The following is a 20,019-nucleotide window of genomic DNA, read 5'->3' on the forward strand; positions in this document are numbered from 1 at the left end:
CACATGTTTTGTTAGACAGCATTTTTCATACCAAAATTCTTAATAAATAACATACATGAAATATTATTTTTTTCTTTTCTAAACTATATAAGATTTATTCAGTTATATCCACAAATAAATATGCATATATTTCAGAATTTACATATTTTTCAATAAAATGAAACATGCATAATATAAAAAACATAGGATCATTTTAGTCAGTACCAAAAGTTGACCACTAAATACATTATATACCAAAAGAGAGTTTAATATTAGGTCCCCTATACCACATTAGCAAATCATTCCCTTTCTACCCCTAGTTCTCTCTAACTCATTTACAAGTAGAACCTGCCAAAAAAAAAAATTTAGGCAGGTGAATAAAGTATGCTTTTCAATTAATGATACTCTTTTTAACGAATAGGGTAAGGTGAATAAAATATGTTTTTCAATTAAAAAAAACACCTAAATATATAACATAAATAAATGATCTAGTTTGACTAGGATCATCTTTTTGAAACTAAAGTTGAGATAATGGAGTAAGAGAGGTACTCGAGTACACTCCTCTTATATTAAAGAACTATGGGCTATGTCATTGGAAAGAGAAACATATAGATATAGTAAAGGACCATTTTGTTGGTACCAAAAATTGACCACCAAATGCATTGAATACCAAAAGAAATATTAATATTAGGTCCCTTATGCCACATCAGCAAATCATTCCCTTTCTATCTCTAGTTCTCTCTGACTAAATTACAAGTAGAACCTGCCAAAAAAACAATTTAGCCGACAGTTGCCTGAATAATGACACATGTCGCCTGCCATAAGACATAGTGTATCCAAATATTATGTGGTGATGACGACATAACGGTCCATGTATTATCGTCAATGTCTGCTAACTTTACTGTATCTATATCCGATAACTATATATGAGTATTATTGTTTGTCCGTATTTTTTTTTTTTTTTTTTGAATCTAATGTTAAATTATATTCAAAGAAAAAAATAAACTTTTTTACAACTTGATTTGGAAGAGCTCATATAGAGGTTCCCTTTATCTTTAACTACTTGAAAAAAACTAGAAAAAATTTGTCTCTCTCTCTTAGGCTATCTGGTCGCAAACCAGAGCTGCAGCCCATTCTCGTGCTTCTTGTCTCCATTACGCCGGATTGAGCAAAGGTTGTTTCGGATATTCTTATCCAGCATCCTCACCAATTGTTGCGCCGATAAAGGTTGTTGCCCATATCGCCGATTGTTTCGTTCCCACCATATGGAATGAATCACGGCTTGAAAGGAGTAACGAACAAGATACATTTGTGTACGGTCATGGCAGTGTTGCGTGATCAGGTCAACAACCGCATCCCATGTGTAGACAAAACGTATCCCCAGCAGACCCTTTACCATAGAATCCCACACTGTTCTTGTAAATGGACAAGCGAAGAAAAGATGTTTCCTTGTCTCCATTGGACAATTGCAGAAGACACAGCACGAGTTTGCGCCTCCATTCCAGGCCTTTACTCTCTCCCCCGTCGCAAGCCTGTTGTGGAGGGCTAACCAAGCTATGAAGGAGAACTTTGGAGACGCTTGAGGAAATCAGATCCCTCGGTGCCTCTGAACTTGTGGACGCGGCGTACGAAGCTGAATCCAGGTCTGGCGGGACGAAAAAGTCGTCGTGTAGTGGTCCGCTCTGCATTTCCAAAGAGCGACATCTTCCTCACTCTGGTTTCCAGCCAGCCTGAGCTTCTCGATCTCCATTTCAATTTCATTGAGGACTGCTTGACGGTGACTTCTTCTCCTTCGCCGATTCATTACCATACTCACAGTCACATGTTGGTTAATACCCATGTCTAAAAAACCCCTCTCACCGACTCTGTCAATCAAACGACCCATCCCACACCAGTGATCGTACCAAAACGAAGTTGTATTACCATTTCTCACCTCCATCTTATGAAAAAGCTTTGCCAGCTCTCTGTATTTAATAATTTTCTTCCACATCCATGAACCCAGAGTTGTTGTGTCCTTAATCACCCAGAAAGACCCATTTCGAATAAGCTGACGTTGAACCCAGTTTACCCAAAGAGAGTCCTTCCCAGACAAAATTCGCCATACCAGTTTCAGACAGCTAACCCTGTTTGCTTCTTCCAACGATTTGAGACCCAAACCTCCCTCTTCTTTGGGAATGCATATATCCTTCCAAGCTATTTTGGCTTTTCTCGCGTTTAAAGCAGGGCCAGACCAGAGAAAAGCCGAACAGAGCTTACCAATTTCTGCAACACAAGCTTTAGAAAGTCTAAAAGCCGATATCCAGAAGTTGGTGATACTAAAAATCACCGATCTTACCAACTGTAGACGTCCTGCAAAAGAAAGCGCCCGAGCTGTCCACGAAGAGATTCGGTTCCGAATGTTTTCAATGAGCGGCAAGTAATCCGCAGGTTTCATTTTCTTTGTTAGCAAAGGCAATCCAAGATATCTTACCGGAAGATCTCCGTCTGCGAATGGGAACTGGGCTAAGATCTCTGCTTGCGATGATTCTGGAATTCCAGCCATGTAAAGAGTGGATTTTTCTAAACTGATCTTAAGCCCAGTTCGAGTTGCAAACTCGTCAAAAACTTTCAGCACTCCTTCTATCGATCGTTTCTCTCCTCTGACAAAGACCAGCAAGTCGTCGGCAAAACATAAATGGGTGAGGTTTATGTTTTTACAATTCAGGTGGTAACTGATCATTTTTCCTTCGCAGCTTTATCGATTTGTTTTGATAGCACGTTCATGCAAATAACAAATAGATATGGCGAGAGAGAACATCCTTGCCGCAACCCTCTTGTACTTCCAAAATACCCAGCTAACTCTCCATTGACCTGAACCGAAAAAGAAGCAGATGAGATACAAAGGTTGATCCAGTGTATAAACTCATCTGGAAACTCCATCGCCTTAAGAGTATTCAATAGAAAGGTCCATTGCACAGAATCAAAAGCCTTCGAGATGTCAATCTTCATTGCACATCTTGGGGATATGGTATCCTTGTGGTAATCTTTCACCAGATCAGTAGCTAGCAAGACATTTTCCATCAACAATCTGTTTTTGACAAAAGCAGACTGATTTGCAGAGATGAACTTGGGAAGGATCTCTTTGAGATGATTAGCTAGGATTTTTGAGATGGCCTTATAGAGGACATTGCAACAAGAGATGGGTCTATAATCTTTCATTTCCAAAGCTTCCTTCTTCTTTGGGATAAGGGCCAAAATAGTAGAGTTGACTCCTTTTGGCAAAAATCCAAATTTGAAAAAAGACTGAGTCGCTTTTACCACATCATCACCTACGACTGACCAAGAGTCTCTAAAAAATTCGCTGGTAAAACCATCTGGACCAGGTGACTTATTACCAGGCATTGAGAACAAGGTTGTACAAATCTCATCGGTCGTAACTTCCTTGGTGAGAGACTGAGAATCCTCCTCATTACAGCGAAAGTCCAACAGACCTCTCAAATCCTCTAAGGACCAAGCTTCGAAATCATCTGGGGTGGCTGTTAGAAACTCCTGAAAGTATCGGATTGCCTCCTGCTTGATACCTTCTTGATCAGCGACCGAGTTACCATCTCCTCGCTTTATCTCACTAATACTATTCCTCATTTCCCTGTTTTTTGCTGCATTGTGGAAGGTTTTATTGTTTTATCTCCGATTTTCAACTAATGTAATTTGGCTTTTTGACAAAGGAACTTCTCCTCAATGTCCGCCAGTCTATTCCATGACGCTAAAGCAGTTACTTCCTCATCGACTGCCGTAGAAGTTGGATTAAGCATCGTCTTGCTCTGCAACTCACATAACAGAGTATACGCAGCTTTAGTCCTCTTGGAAATATCAGCTAACAGATCTCTTCCCATCTTTCTCATATAGGGTTTCATCAGCTTGAGCTTCTTCGTCATTCTATACGTCGCAGATGTCGAGTGATACAGGGGAGAGGTAGAGTCCCATAGCTCTTTCACAACCTTCAAAAAATCCGGGTGGGACGCGATAGCATTGGAGTATTTAAACGGCTTTGTAATTCTTCCACTAGGCTCCTTAATGTAGAATCTGCAGCGAAGATGGTCAGAACATCCTCCCGGCTCGAATACGCTATATGATCGATCATACTTGGAGCACCACTCCTGATTCACCAAAATACGGTCAAGCTTCTTGCAGATTAAACCTTCTCTTCGTTTATTACACCAAGTGTATAACGGCCCTTGATGCGTTAAATCAATAAGCTCGCAGTGGTTCACCATCTCCTGAAAATCCCTAATTCCCAGCGGAATAGAAGGCGAGACATCGTATAAGGAATGCTCCTCAGCCTTTAGTATTTCATTAAAATCCCCACTGATCATCCAAGCTTTTCCACGAAACAACAGAGAGTCCCTGTGGGCCCTCAAGTCCTCCCAAAGCTTCTTCCTGTCTTCACTAAAATTAGAGGCATAGACGAAAGTGACAAAAACTCCTCATTCTGCCCATCAATCATCACCAAAGCTGTAATCATCTGCGAAGATTTATACACTGGTGTGACTCTAGTACTTGTACTCCAAACAAACCATAATCTCCCTAACCTATGCTCCTCGTAATTCGATAAAAGCGACCAGCCTTTGAAGCACTTCGAGAAGATGCTGTCTGCTTTGCCCTCTTTTACCTTCGTTTCAAGTAAGCACCCGAAATCAAAATTTCCTCTCTGGATCCAGTCTCTTATCACCACATGTTTGCTTTTCTTATTGAGACCTCGGATATTCCAGAAGAAACCCGACATTAACAATTTTTTGAAGAATTACGGGATCCTCGAGCACTAGGATTAACCTCCTTTGCGTTTGCGGTGCTGGAATTGGAGATGAACTTATGAGAATTCTTTGAGGACCGTGGTAGCGGCAATCGCAGCACACCTCCCCCAGAATCCTTTGGACCTCGTTTAGTGGCCTGACCCACTTCAGGAATGGTAGGCGCAGCTCGTTCTGTTTCAACTTCGAGCTTCTGCTCTGGTTTCGCCACATGACCGATCTCCTCCATAGAACTTATGTCCTCCCCTTGAGTAATAAGTTCCCCAATTTCTTCTCCGTTATCACCTTTGTTGCTTAGGATTTCAAAGCGTGAGTTAGACAGAATTGACACTTCACCAAATTTCAATTCTGCCTTCTTTACCGGGCTTTTACTTGGTTTAGAAGGAGTAATCCATCCCATCGCATCATCTGTTTGTTTAGGGTTCTCTGTTTCCCTGTTTTGTGATCCCGAAGTACCAGTTACTGTTCCACAACCCAGTTCCTTCGACACTGGAAAGTTTACTTTGTCTTGTGACACAACCTCCACATACGTATCTTTGTGTTCAGCCCTTACAACACCGTCCTGTTTGCGTGAAACGCATTCCTTGCTCAAGTGTCCCCATTTGTTACATCCTTCACAAAACGGAGGTAGCCATGGGAAAACATAATCTACCACAAAGTCAGGTCCAGTCTCCGACTTGAACCGAAAACATGTTGGCAAAGCTTTTGTTAAATTGACCTCAACAAAAACTTTAGCCTCTTCTAGATTTTTGCAGGCCTCAGTGTCTGGGTGAAGCTTCTTCGGGGTACCCAGAGGACTTGTTAAAGCACTTAGACCCAACCATGAGTATAGGTGTGGCGGGACTTTCTTAACAACAACCCACAAAGGGATTGATGTCATCTCAGGTTGTTCCTTTTCTGCAATGGGACTCCATTTAGTCACCACCATAGGGACATCACAGAGATTCCACATTCCCCTGCGCAAGACTCTCGCTTTAACGTTTTGATCCTTGATTCGAAATCGAACTGTGGTGCTATCCACAACGTACACATCAATCTTCACCGTTTTGTCACCCCAAGTCCAGATACGGTTCACCAGCGCATGAATTTTACCAACAAAAGGAGCTGTTGATAGAAACTTGCCCACTAAGAAATCAGCCCAAAGAGGAGAGTCCTTGAGGGCATTGCCTGGTAGTGTAGTCGTCGGAATACCATCGATCTCTTCTACCGTCAGATCATAGTGCACCATCTCCGTCCTGGTTCTAACCACCGACGCCCAAGATACCGTTTTCACTTCTGTTTTGTCCACCTTAGGGTTTTTGTCTCCTAAAACCATCTCGCCATCGAACGTGTTTTTTAGGTCTACTGCACTCCCAACCGTGATTTCCCCCTCTTCAGGTTCCTCCGACAAAGCAACCTCTGAGACCTTTGCACCCTTCTCCACGGTCACCTCACCAGAGTCTTTCTTTTCCAAATTCAAATTTTTCTCCCACCCCCTTTCCAACCCCCCCCCCCCCCCCCCGCACTCACGATCACCTCCTCCGTCGTGTCCCCCTGCTCTGAAGGACCCATCTCCATCGACATGGGCACCTGCGGCGGCCGCCGGAACCCTACCGTAAAGGAGAAGGTCAAGATTCGAAATCGCCTTTTGGATCGCCCTAGGATGCCACGTCAGCCCTTCGTTTGTCCGTATTATGCTAACAATAATATGTAATACAAGCTAACATGTTAATAATTCTTATTGTTACATGATATATGTTAACAATAATATATGTTAACAGCTCTACTTGTTTAACAATAATATCTAAATATTGTAACATGTTAACATAGTAAGGTAAAATATACGATAGTTGTTAACGCATTAACAAAAATATCAGATATTTATTAAGATGATAACAATAATAGATAGTGTTTGTGGACGTATTATCTGATATTTACTAACATGATTATAATAATAACAAGTATTATCCAAACGTTATAAGTACAATATTATTGTTAATATGTTAACATACTAGTTACCACATTATAAGTATTACATATGGTTAACAAGTTAACAAGTAGAGGTGCTAACAAGGATATCGCTTTCAAAATTTAGAGTGAAAATCAGATATAGGAGATTTCCCCTAATAAATAGTTTTACTCAATATATATACAATTTCTCTCTCTATTAATCTGTCGTTTTCTCTTTTATCTTATGTGTTTTGGAAACTGCAAACAGTTGTATATGAAAGAGACAAGAAAATTTCATGACACCTTTTTGAGAATCTGGACCTACACCATGAGAGAGAAACCATATGAAGAGATAAATGGAATAGGGGTTTTAAGGGAATTTCTCAATCAAAAACATCAACTGAATAGTGTTTTGCAGATAGAGTTAATTTCCATATTATCTTTTAGTATATAGTCATAATACTTAATAAAAAAGTTTACTTTTTATATTTGTGCATAACCGAGATCAGTGAATTTGATAATAATTGATACACATATATATATACATAATTTTTTTGTTTTGATCAAATGTATGCTATTCTTTAATTGCCACTCGAAATCTGTGGGAAACAACTAAAAAAATCTAGTTACCACATAAACCAAAAAAAAAAGAACTCCAAATGATGCTCTTTTTAAGGAATAAGGTAAGGTGAATAAAGTATCCTTTTCAATTACAAAGAAAACACCTAAATATATAACATAAATAAATGATCTAGTTCGACTATGATCATCTTTTTGAAATTAGAGTTGGGATAAGTAAATAGTGGAGTCAGAGAGGTACTCGAGTACAGTTCACTTATATTAAAGAACTATGGGCTATGTTCTTGGAAAGGGAAACATATAGATATAGTAAAGGATCATTTTGTTAGTACCAAAAGTTGACCGCTAAATGCATTATATACCAAAAGAAAGTTTAATATTAGGTCCTTTATGCCACATCAGCAAATTATTCCCTTTCTACCCCTAGTTCTCTCTGACTCAATTACAAGTAGAACCTGTAGAAAAAAAAAAGGATCTAGCCGACAGTTGCCTGAATAATGACACATATTGCCTGCCATAAGATATAGTGTATCCAAGTATTATGTGGTGATGACGACATAACGGTCCCTGTATTATCATTAATGTCTGCTAACTTTACTGTATCTATAACCGATACCTACATATGAGTGTTATTGTTTATCCGTATTATGCTAACAATAATATGTAATACAAGCTAACATGTTTACAATGCTTATTGTTGCATGTTATTAATGATATATGTTAACAATATATATGTTAATAGCTCTACTTGCTAATAATAATATCTAAATATTGTAACATGTTAACATAGTATGTTAAAATATATGATAGTTGTTAACGTGTTAACAAATATATCAGATATTTATTAAGATGTTAACAATAATAGATAGTATTTGTGGACGTATTACCTGATATTTAGTAACATGATTATAATAATAACAAGTATTATCCAAACGTTATAAGTATAATATTATTGTTAATATGTTAACATACTAGTTAACACATTATAAGTATTACATATTGTTAACAAGTTAACAAGTAGAGATGCTAACAAGGATATCACTTTCGAAATTTAGAGTGAAAATATGTTATAGGCGATTTCCCCTAGGAAATAGTTTCACTCAATAAATATACAATTTCTCTCTCTTTTAATCTGTCGTTTTCTCTTTTATCTTATGTGTTTTGGAAACTGCAAACAGTTGCATATGAGAAAGACAAGAAAATTTCATGACATCTTTTTAAGAATCTGGACCCACACCATGAGAGAGAAAGCATATGAAGAGATAAATGGAATAGGGGTTTTAAGGGAATTTCTAAATCAAAAACATCAACTGAATAGTGTTTTACAATTAAAGTTAATTTTCATATTATATTTTGGTATATAGTCACAATGCTCAAGAAAATAGTACACTTTATATATTTTTGCATAACCGAGATCAGTGAATATGATAATAATTGATACACATATACATAAATTTTTTTATTTTGATCAAATGTATGCTATTCCTTAATAGCCACTCGAAATCTGTGGAAAACAACTAAAAAAATCTGGTGACCACATAAACAAAACAAAAAAAAGAACTCCAAATGATGTTCTTTTTAAGGAATAGGGTAAAGTGAATATAGTATGCTTTTTAATTTAAAAAAAAAACACATAAATATATAACATAAATAAATGATGTAGTTTGACTAGGATCATCTTTTTGAAACTAGAGTTGGGATAAGTAAATAGTTGAGTTAGAGAGGTACTCGAGTACACTCCTCTTATATTAAAGAACTATGGGCTATCTTCTAGGAAAGGGAAACATATAGATATTGTAAAGAGTCGCTTACAATTTATATCACTTTGTTTCTTTCAACTACACATAATATCACTTTCTGCTATTATTGAGCTTTTACATGGGCTAAATTACAATTTTATCCTTCTTTTACTCTTTGTTATTTTTGGGCTAAAAATAAATCAAATTAAAAATAAAAAGTCACACTCTCTCTCTCTTGTCTCCCTTACGACATTTTTTTTTCTTTTTCTTTTCTCTTTCCTCTCTTTTTCTCACACTTATTTTCTCTATATTTTATTTAATTTATTTTCTTATTTTAAAAAAAATAATTTCATAGTTATTTTTACACTATCAGTTATATCTCTTTTATATCTTTATTTTGAGTACCATTTTTCAATAGTTTACTTATATGTAATACGTATAATTAGATAAAACGTACATACAGTTATATAGTTGTGTCCACGTGGATACGTACATGTATCCATATTTAGACGTATCCACGAACATGTAGTCCATGTGGACGAAGTTACATGGATATATAAATGTATTCACGCACATATGGTACAAGTGGATGCAATTACATGAACATATATACTGTTCCGCGGTAATATGATATACATGTACACTACATATATATGTGTATTTTTATATAATATATATATAAATTATATAATTATGTAAACTATTATAAAATAAGTATCAAAATATAAACATAAAATAAATATAACTGATAGTGTGAAAATAATTGCAAAATTATTTTTTATAAAAAGAAAATAAACAAAATCAAATATGAGAAATATAAGTTTGAGGAAAGAGAGGAAATAAAAAAAATAAAGAAATAAAATATATTGTAGTCGTAGAGAAAGAAAGACAAGAGAAAAAGTGTGACTTTTTATTTTTATTTGTAATTATGTGTAATTGACAAGGATAGAATTGTAATTTAGCTAATCTAAAAGCTGAATAAGTGTTATAGTAGCAGAAAGTGATATTTTGTGTAAACTAAACTCAGAAAGAGATACTAAGTGTAAATTTCTCTATAGTAAAGGATCATTTTGTCTGTACCAAAAGTTGACCATTAAATGTATTGTATACCAAAAGAAAGTTTAATATTAGGTCTCTTATGCCATATCAGCAAATCATTCCCTTTCTACCTCTAGTTCTCTCTGACTCAATTACGAGTAGAACCTGCAAAAAACAAAGGATTTAGCCGACAGTTGTCTGAATAATGACACATGTCGCCTGCCATAAGATATAGTGGATTCAAGTATTATGTGGTGATGATGACATAACGGTCCATGTATTATCGTCAAAGTCTGCTAATTTTACTGTATCAATATCTGATAACTACATATAAGTGTTATTGTTTGTCAGTATTATACTAACAATAGTATGTAATACAAGCTAACATGTTAACAATGCTTATTGTTACATGGTTAACATATATCTACTTGTTAACAATAATATATGTTAACAGCTCTATTGTTAACAATAATATCTAAATATTATAACATGTTAACATAGTATGTTATTATGGTGCAATAAAATATATGATAGTTGTTAACGTGTTAACAAAAGTATCAGATATTTATTAAGATGATAACAATAATTAATATATAGTGTTTGTGGACGTATTATCTGATATTTACTAACATGACAACAATAATAACAAGTATTATCCAAACATTATAAGTACAATATTATTGTTAATATGTTAACATACTAGTTAACACCTTATAAGTATTACATATTGTTAAGAAGTAGAGATGCTAACAAGGATATCGCTTTCAAAATTTAGAGTGAAAATCAGTTATAGGAGATTTCCCATAATAAATAGTTTTATTCAATATATATACAATTTCTCTCTCTATTAATCTATCGTTTTCTCTTTTATCTTATGTGTTTTGGAAACTGCAAATAGTTGTGTATGAAAGAGACAAGAAAATTTCATGATACCTTTTTGAGAATCTGAACCTACACCATGAGAGAGAAATCATATGAAGAGATAAATGGAATAAGGGTTTTAAGGGAATTTTTCAATTAAAAACATCAACTGAATAGTGTTTTGCAGCTTGAGTTAATTTTCATATTATCTTTTGGTATATAGTCATAATACTCTAAAAAAATATCAATAACGTTATTTCATGTGGTCATTTTAACTCCAAAAGTTTTTAGGGTGAAAAAGATTTTTGTTTTTTATTTGCCAGAAAAATCCTTAATATTTTATCTATATACTTATTTGTGTAGTGATTTACTTATGTGTCGTGCCCACAGCGAGTTTCACCGTTTTTTGCTTACGTGTCAGCTCCAGAATCAATTTCGACCGCAAAAAGACCGTTTAGCCATATTTTCCAATTACGTGTTATATTTTTATTGGTTCTTATCTGGTGACGTGTAAAAAACTTAAAAAAATCGGTCTAAATTTTTATGGTTAAATACTTAATTTCGCTGTCAAATCAAATCGTTTTTAAAATTATATTAAACCGAAATTTATAAAAAAAATAAACAAAAACGTTTTTAAAAAATAACACAAAAAACTACAAATTTACCTTGTCATATGTTCTCGAAATTTAAAAAACAAAATATACAAACTACAAACTACAAAAAATGTATATACAAACAAATCGAAAATATTGCTCATAATACAAACTACAAAAAACGTTAAATTACTAATATACGTTATATAGATAATTTTTTAAGGAAAATTATGTTTATCTTTTAAAAAGTAAAAAGGAAAATCTACAATAATCGTCATAAGTTAAAACCTAAATGCAATCTATATATAAAATCATGACTAATTTTAAATTATTATAGTTTAATTTTTAATTTCATAGTCAAAATTTCGGCTGTAAAAAGACCATTTAGCCTTATTTTGCAATTATGTGTCATTTTTTCATTGGTTCTTATCTCATGATATGTACAAAAAAACTTAAAACAAACCGGTCTAAATTAATATGGTTTAATGTTTAATTTTATAGTCAATTAAACCGCTTTTAAAATTATATATAACCAAAATATTTGAAAAAAAAAACAAAATAACAAAAAAAAATTTAAGTGAAATTTATATCTCTTAGTGATTACCATTTCTTATGTTTCCAAAATTTAAAAAAAATCTAACAAAAATTTAAAAAGAAACAAAAAATAGAAACTATTTAAAAAGCAATGTAATGTCGTTTCAAAACATAAAAAAAAAAACTGAAATTTCAAAAAAAAACTCTAACAAAAAAAATAAAAAATATATATGACAGTATTTGTGATGTTTAAAACATATAAAACAGTGATTAAAATTGAATAAGGTCATAATATTTCAAAAAATTACTATAGTGATCAAAAGATCTCAAAACTATTTAAATTAAATTATTTGTTTGTTATCTAATCAAAAGATAACAAGCAAATATATTCAAAAATAAAAAACAAATGAATTCAAATTATTATTAGATTTTTAAACAATCAAATAAAAATCATATCAGTAGTATATTCTCCAACATTTTTATCCACCAAACAAATTCCAATTATTATTTATTTATTAAACTGTTTTAGTGCCAACATAAGGCTTTACCAGGCCCAAAAAAAATTAGATCATTAGACTATTCGGTACATAAAGAATTTGAAACGATTGGTATGTAGCGACCATGAGGGAACCAAGCTCGCTCCGTCGCTTGTGATTTCGATTACTCTCCGATATTCTCTATTTCCTTCTTCTTATTGTCCTCGATTCAAGTTTCATTTTTGATACTCCCTTTTGTCAACTCTCAGAGATTCAATCACTTTTATTGCTTTCTCATTTCGTGTGGAACTTCCGATTTATATTCCGATTTCCGGGCAGAAATCGAGCCACTAGTTACTTTCTTTACAGGGTTTTTATAGGGTTTTGTTCTGTTCATTTGCCCTTTCTCCATTCATAAATCTAAGATTCATTCACATTTATTCAGAAAAGTTTCGCACTTTCTTGTGGAACTTCCGATTTGACTCCGCTTTCCGAGCAGAGATCTAGCCGTTCGTTAACTTCACAGGTCTTTTCTTCTAGGGTTTTGTTCTGTTCCTGTGTGTTTGCTGTGTTTCCTCTGGTAAACTAATTCATTTGCTTGAGCTTTAGCCAAAACCCTTTTGAGTCTTACGGTTGTTGATATATTTTTGTAATTTTGCTCAGGTAAGACCAGAATCCAAGTTGTATGATATGGACAGAATCAGTCAGCTGCCTGATGATTTGCTGGTGAAGATGTTATCGTTTGTTCCAACACAAGTTGCTGTGTCGACAAGCATCTTGTCTAAGCGATGGAACTGTCTTTGGATGTGGTTGCCTAATCTTGATTACAGTAGTAGATTTTGTTGTGGAGAAGGGTCTGCAGGACTTTGGGAATTTATTAACAAGAATCTGCCATTACATAGAGCTCCGGTCATAGAAAGCTTGCGTCTCGACCTCATTAGTCGTAATCCACTTTTTAATCCTGAAGATATCAAACGGTGGGTTGAAATCGCTGTTTCTCACAGTGTACGTGAGCTGAATATTACTTATGATTCAGATAATGGAAACATATTCCCGAGCAGCTTTTACACCTGCAAATCGCTTGTGGTCCTGAAACTCAGATAGTTGACTCTCGAGGATGTTCCCTCAACGGTTTGTCTTCCCTCTCTGAAAACCTTGGAGCTTGAAAGTGTTGCATACCCTAATCAAGAATCTCTTCAACGGCTTCTATCAATATGTCCTGTTCTTGAAGAACTATCGATGCATTATGATGGTGAACACGATAAGTGTTCACTGTTATTGTCCCGTCTTTACAGAGGTTATCACTCTATATTGGTCATGATTTGGTTTTAGAAGGGTATGTGATAGACGCTCCTTCTTTGAAGTATTTAAAACTTGATGACCAGAATAATATGGTACACTACTCTGATATTAAGAGTATGCCAAAGTTGTATGAAGCATATGTTGATTTTTTCTCACATGATCTCAAGAGTTTTATTGGATCAGTCACATCTGTCAAGCGTCTTACAATATGTTCACAGGTAATCATGTTTTGTTTTGTTTTTTTTTCATTTTATCAATTGCAAGTCTTTTCAATCTCAAATTTGTGGAATCCTCTGTTAATAACTTCTAATATCGTGGGTGCAGGATGATGTGTATGGTGATGGTTTAGTTTTTAACCAGCTTGAACATCTGACGCTATGTGTTTGCAAAAATGATTCGTTGAAACTCCTTGGCCAATTTCTCAAAGATTCTCCAAACTTACGAGTGTTAGACATCGGTGTAATAGAAGTAAGTTAATTAACTATCTTTGGTTTTGTCTGAATTGCGCAGTATGGTTTAATTCTAATTCTTCTGCTCTTAGGGTCATTGGATTGATGAGTGTGGTGAGATGGTTCGCTGGAATCAACCGAGTCCTGTTCCTCAATGCCTATTGTCGAGTCTACAAATTCTCAACTGGTCACGATACTTTGGGAGACCACAAGAGAGAGACATTGCGGTTTACATTTTGAAGAACGCTTGTGCTTAAAGAAGGCAACAATCTTGGCTGATACAGTGGAATATCGTGTGTCAAACCTTGAGATGATTAAGGAGTTGACACTTTCTTCCCGAGCTTCAAGCACATGCGAGCTCGTTTTTGTTGAGGATGATGCTGATAGAGAATCTGAATCTGAATGATCGTATAGATTCACTAGGGAATGTGATTGGAGGAGAAAAAGCAGATTCCGCAAGAAATGTTAAGACTTGTTCTTATGGAAACCCCAGTTTATAGACTTGTTCGTAAGTTTGGAGGCGTTGATTCTCAAATGCAAATGATTCGTTTAGAGGAAAAAAGCGATTCTTTCTCAAAGCTAATTTGCAATTAGATTTTGTAAGCAAAGGTGTGAAGAAAGAATCTTCACAACTCTATTAAAAGCTTAAAGCATTAAGAAATGCAAATGCTTTAAGCTTTTGATAGAGTTGATTAGGATTGGTTTTGGCTTAATCCCATATTGGAAATCAAACTAATGTTTGTTATAAAATTATCCGAAATGGGAGAAATCTTAAAGTGAATTTCGCCAAACTAGTAATTAGTTTTTTTTTTAGGTTTTATTAATGGAGGAGAAAAGCAGACTCCACTAGAAATATTAAGACTTGTTCTTATAGATTTTAGACTTGTTCGTAAGTTTGAAGGCGTTGATTCAGATATTGAGTAGAGGTGACGTATAAAAATTAGATTTTTTTTTTTTAAAAGATATTTTGGGTTTACTTTTCGGTTCAAATCGGATCCGAAACCAAATATAACCAATCGGTTTGCTAACCCTTGAGTCCTAATTTCACTCTCCTTCTTCTTCCTCACTCGACTTGACTTCTCTCTTCACACAGAAGCAATTCTGGTTCTTTAACTCAACAATTGGCGATTCTCCTAAGAAAAATCGAGGTAACAGTGAAAGTGATTGATCGTTTACATTTACCAGGGAAATGTGGGATTGGAGGAAAAAAACTCAGATTCCGCAGAAATGTTTGGATATGTCTTAAGCTAATCGGCTATTAGATGTGCACGTGAATAAACCCAATTGATCAAGTTTTAGACTTGCTCGTTTGGGAAGCTTGAAGATGTTCAATTCTAGGTTTTATTTCATCAGAATCTAGGTTTTGTCCAATTTCTTCGCGTGGTTATGGTTTCATTTGTTATTTCATCAAGTCTAGGTTTTGTCTTGTCCATTTGTTTCAAATTAATCGTTTGTTTGGCTTCAGAAGAACTTCGTTAGTCTTACGGTGATTTCTTCGTTTATTTTGTCAGGTTATGGGCAGAATCAGTGGGTTGTCTGACGAATTGCTGGTGAAGATCTTATCGTTTCTTCCAACAAAAGTAGCTGTGTCCACTAGCATCTTGTCCAAACAATGGGAGTTTCTTTGGATGTGGCTGCCTAAACTTGAGTACGGTAGTGAAAATCATTCAGTGTCTGAATACAAGAGGTTAAAGTGTTTTCTTGATAGAAATCTGCCATTACATAGAGCTCCGGTTATTGAAAGCTTCCGTCTCCAGATTCGTTATCCACATTTAGAACCTGGAGATATCAAACTGTGGGTTCTAACTGTAGTTTCTCGCTACGTCCATGAGCTGGATATTTTCTACTATCCTTGCCAGAAGAAGCTGGATATATTGCCGAGTAGCTTGTATACCTTTGCAAATCGCTCGTGACCTTGAAACTCGATGGAAAGATTCTTGTGGATGTTCCTCGTATGGTTTGTCTTCCTTGTCTGAAAACTTTGCAACTTGAAGCAGTGACATACCTCAATGAAGATTCTCTGCAACGACTTCTATCTAATTGCCCTGTTCTTAAAGATCTATCTGTGGAAGGATGTGAAGATGATAATATGAGAAAGTTCATTGTTATCGTCCCGTCTTTGCAGCGTTTAACACTCATAATATATAATGAGTTAGATGAGTTTGTGATAAATACTCCTTCTTTGGAGTATTTGAAATTTGATTATTCAAATATGAAGAGTCACCACTTTTTGATTGAGAATATTCCTAAGCTGGGGGAGGCATATGTAGATGCTATCTTTCCATGTATTGAGAGGCTTATTGGGTCAATCACATCTGTCAAGATTCTCATAATATGCCTATTAGGCAATAGTTCAGAGGTAATCAGATTTCTCAACTCTATGTCTTCAATCTCATTAATAGAATCTTCTGTTACTGATATTAATATTGTGCGCAGAATGTGTATGGTGATGGTTTTGTCTTCAAACAGCTTGTACATCTGAAACTATGTAAATGCCGAGCATATGCGTCGAATGTGGTTGTAAGGTTGCTCAGAGATTCGCCTAAATTACGTGTGCTACATCTCTTGGAAATGGAAGTAAGTTTCTTCGGTATACTATTATTGTTTCCATGATGCACACTATGGTTGTCAATCTAATCCTTCGTCTTGGATCTCAGGATCATGAACCTAATGGTGTAGTACTCTTCTGGAATCAACCAAGTACTGTTCCTGAATGTATGTTGTCGAGTCTAAGAACTTTCAAGTTTGAGAGGTACTTAGGAAGACCCGAAGAGAGAGATCTTGTGGTTTATATCCTGAAAAATGCCCGTCGCTTAAAGACCGCAACAATCTTGTCTGAAGATCACGAGTTTGAGACCCTTGACATGATACGAGAGTTGGCACTTTCTTCCCGAGCTTCAACTAAATGCCAACTTGTGTTTGATTGGTGATTTGTACTTCTTGTTCTCTCCTTGTCTAGCTTGCTGCTAAAACTGCTTGTGGTTAGTTTTCTATCATCTCGAGCTACATATTATGTGTATGATCATTTAGTAGTATAAATCATACACATAATTTGATCTTTTGATAGGATTTGTTCCCCTTATTATACTCTAGCTTGTTAAGAGATCAGAGAGGAATCTCTATCTTGAAGAATGCTTGTTTTGAGGTAGTAAAGATGCTAGAAAAAAATAGCTTCTCTTTCAGAGAATTTGGGGTTTTCGGTTGAGGTTTATAACCGAAACCAAATACAAACCGATTGGTTCGGTTAAATTCTTCCACCATTCGACCGATTCCTTCTTCTTCGACTTCTTCGACTTCTTCTCTTTTCTCTCTTCCGTTCGTGTTTGATTTCTGACAAGAAGCTCGAACAGGTCAAATCTACAATTTCATTCCTTTCAAGTCTCCGTAGAGAAATCGATAAAACCTCATCTCTCAAGAAAAAATGGAGGTAACAAATGAATATAAACGATCGTATGGATTGACCAGGAAATGTGATTTGAGAGTAAAGCAGATTCAGCAAAAAAAAAAAAAATTGTTGCAATCTTTATTAAGCTACTCGGAAAACCCAATTAATCAAATTCTAGACTTGTACGTCCAAAGCTTGAAGATGTTCAATTCTGTGTTCTATGAATCAAGCCTAGACTTTTGTCAATTTTTTTTTTTTTTTTTTATGGTTTTGGTGGCCCTCTTTAACCCAAAAAAAAATTGTTTTGTGTAGACCGAAGATGTTCTTCCGAGCTTAGAAGAGCAAGGAGTGCCACAAATGATTCAAATGTTAGTATGTACGTCTTCTGGTTTTGTTTCTTGAACTAAATCAGACTCAAAATGCAAATTCTTTAAGCTTCTAGAGTTGTGACGAGGATGGTTCTGCTTAAATCACATTACAATGTTGGTTATCAAGTTATCAAATTTTTGAAAATTAAATAAATATATATATATATAATATTAAAAAAAAAAGAGAATTGGTGAAATAAAATGCCAACTTCTTAAAGTTGAAATGATAACCAAAAAATTCCAATAACAGTATGGTAATTAAATGGTTGACGATCTATGGTAACTATTATATAGCATCAGATCTACATTGAACTATGAAATGAAAGTTTAAGATCTATATCCCCACGAAACGATAGTTCGAATCCTTATTCCCTAAACCTGAAAAAAATCTTCCAATATAGATCATTAGGGCATTAAACCATTAGTTCGCTAATACATATTCCAATTCAAATTTAAAACCGACCGTTTTGATGTGAATAAACTCTATTCCAGATTTTTCTAGGTTTTGTTCTGTTCCTTTGAGTGGCTGTGTTTTCCTTTGTGACATAAAGAGACGAGAGCAGAGAGAAATTGTAAAAAGGTTAGAAGCAACCGTGAGAGTGAAGAAATCAGAGTTCGATCGAGTCTTTGTGCTTCTTGGTGTTATACGCTCTTTCTCTATTCCCCTTTGCTATCTGAATCTTTAAGATACATATATATGGACAGAATCAGTGAGTTGCCTAATGACTTGCTGGTGAAGATATTATCGTTTCTTCCAACCAAAGTTGCTGTGTCCACTAGCATCTTGTCGAAACAGTGGGATTTTCGTTGGATGTGGTGGCTTCCTAAACTTGAGTACACTATTAGTTGTTATTCAAAGTCTGAATGCGAGAGGTTAAAGTGTTTTCTTGACAGAAATCTGCCATTACATAGAGCTCAGGTTATTGAAAGCTTCCGTCTCGGGTTTTATTATCCACATTTTGAACCTGGAGATATCAGACTGTGGGTTCTAACTGTAGTTTCTCGCTGTGTCCGTGGGGTGGAGATTTCTTATTATTCTGATTACAAGAACAAGCAGGATATATTGCCGAGTAACTTGTATACCTGCAAAACGCTCGTGACCTTGAAACTCTATGGACCGATTCTTGTGGATGTTCCTCGTATGGTTTGCCTTCCTTCTCTGAAAACTTTGCGACTTGAAGAGATGGTATACTCCAGTGAAGATTCTCTTCAACGGCTTCTATCTAATTGCCCTGTTCTTAAAGATCTATATGTGAAAAGACGTGCATGTGATAATGTGAGAAGGTTCATTGTTATTGTCCCATCTTTGAAACGTTTAACATTCCTTGAAGGTGATTATTTAGATGAGATTGTGGTAAAGACTCCTTCTTTGAAGTACTTGAAACTTGAGTATTTTAATTCTAAGATTCCCCACTGTTTGATTGAGAATATGCCTAAGCTGAGGGAGGCCTATGTAGATTTTAACTTTCCTATTCTCGAGAGGCTTATTGGATCAATCACATCTGTCAAGCGTCTTACATTATGCCAAGTAGACAACAGGTCAGAGGTGATAATTTTTCTCAACTCTATGGCTTTAAACTCATCTACAGAATCTTCTGTTAGTGTACGTGGTGATGGTCTTGTCTTCAAGGATGTTCTCTTTCGCCGTATCTCTTTTTGATCTGCATGAAAGTCCTATCTAATACAATTGACAGAGCAGTTAAGGAAAACAAGATGGAGTATCACCCGAATTGTAAGGATTTGAGTATCTCTCATCTTTGTTTTGCGGATGATCTAATGGTGATTGTCAAAGGAGATAAAAAATCCGTTGAAGGCGCCTTGCAAGTCTTCGACGATTTTGCCACACACTCAGGACTTCGAATCAGTCTTGAGAAATCGACAATATACATGGCTGGTGTTCGAGATGAAGTCAAAGATGAGATCCTAAATCAGTTTCCATTTGAGTATGGTTCTCTTCCGGTAAGGTATTTGGGTCTTCCCCTCCTCACTCGTAAAATGAC

At 35.4% G+C, this 20,019-nt stretch overlaps 4 protein-coding genes across 4 annotated transcripts; 3 read left to right on the forward strand and 1 right to left on the reverse strand.

Moving 5' to 3' along the window:
- Positions 1-3,656: 3,656 nt before the first annotated feature.
- LOC112088412 lies at positions 3,657-6,329 on the reverse strand. Its single transcript, XM_024158688.1, has 3 exons — positions 6,276-6,329; positions 4,764-6,210; positions 3,657-4,399 (listed from the first exon to the last, which is right to left on the reverse strand). Exons 1-3 carry the CDS (start codon positions 6,327-6,329, stop codon positions 3,657-3,659), a joined length of 2,244 nt encoding a protein of 747 aa, XP_024014456.1.
- Positions 6,330-12,670: 6,341 nt separating this feature from the next.
- Positions 12,671-14,893, forward strand: LOC18022659 (FBD-associated F-box protein At5g38590). Its single transcript, XM_024158937.1, is given in 6 exon segments — positions 12,671-13,095; positions 13,179-13,779; positions 13,782-14,035; positions 14,142-14,285; positions 14,359-14,512; positions 14,515-14,893. Coding segments are annotated over 5 exon segments (1,284 nt in total). The 5' UTR covers positions 12,671-13,095; positions 13,179-13,205; the 3' UTR covers positions 14,673-14,893.
- A 411-nt stretch (positions 14,894-15,304) lies between these two features.
- LOC18022660 (FBD-associated F-box protein At4g10400) lies at positions 15,305-17,446 on the forward strand. The gene is given in 5 exon segments (XM_024158938.1): positions 15,305-15,414; positions 15,778-16,161; positions 16,164-16,625; positions 16,703-16,843; positions 16,924-17,446. Coding segments are annotated over 4 exon segments (1,257 nt in total). The 5' UTR covers positions 15,305-15,414; positions 15,778-15,780; the 3' UTR covers positions 17,197-17,446.
- A 1,270-nt stretch (positions 17,447-18,716) lies between these two features.
- On the forward strand, positions 18,717-19,679 carry LOC18022661 (FBD-associated F-box protein At4g10400). The gene has a single exon (XM_006405695.2). The coding sequence runs from the start codon at positions 18,717-18,719 to the stop codon at positions 19,677-19,679; it is 963 nt and encodes a 320-aa protein (XP_006405758.2).
- Positions 19,680-20,019: the final 340 nt, after the last annotated feature.

This window comes from Eutrema salsugineum, unplaced genomic scaffold, assembly GCF_000478725.1.
Source record: "Eutrema salsugineum unplaced genomic scaffold, Eutsalg1_0 scaffold_14, whole genome shotgun sequence".
Taxonomy (NCBI): Eukaryota; Viridiplantae; Streptophyta; class Magnoliopsida; order Brassicales; family Brassicaceae; genus Eutrema; species Eutrema salsugineum.

Excerpts from the sequence above, each read along its gene's own strand:
- LOC112088412 (XM_024158688.1), bottom strand. The coding sequence starts at position 6,329 with ATGTCGATGGAGATGGGTCCTTCAGAGCAGGGGGACACGACGGAGGAG. Across the intron at positions 6,211-6,275 it reads ACACGACGGAGGAGGTGATC|AAAGACTCTGGTGAGGTGAC; the intron begins GTGAGTGCGGGG and ends AATTTGGAAAAG. Across the intron at positions 4,400-4,763 it reads TCCTAGTGCTCGAGGATCCC|ACAGGAAGAAGCTTTGGGAG; the intron begins GTAATTCTTCAA and ends ATTTTAGTGAAG.
- LOC18022661 (XM_006405695.2), top strand. The coding sequence starts at position 18,717 with ATGGACAGAATCAGTGAGTTGCCTAATGACTTGCTGGTGAAGATATTA.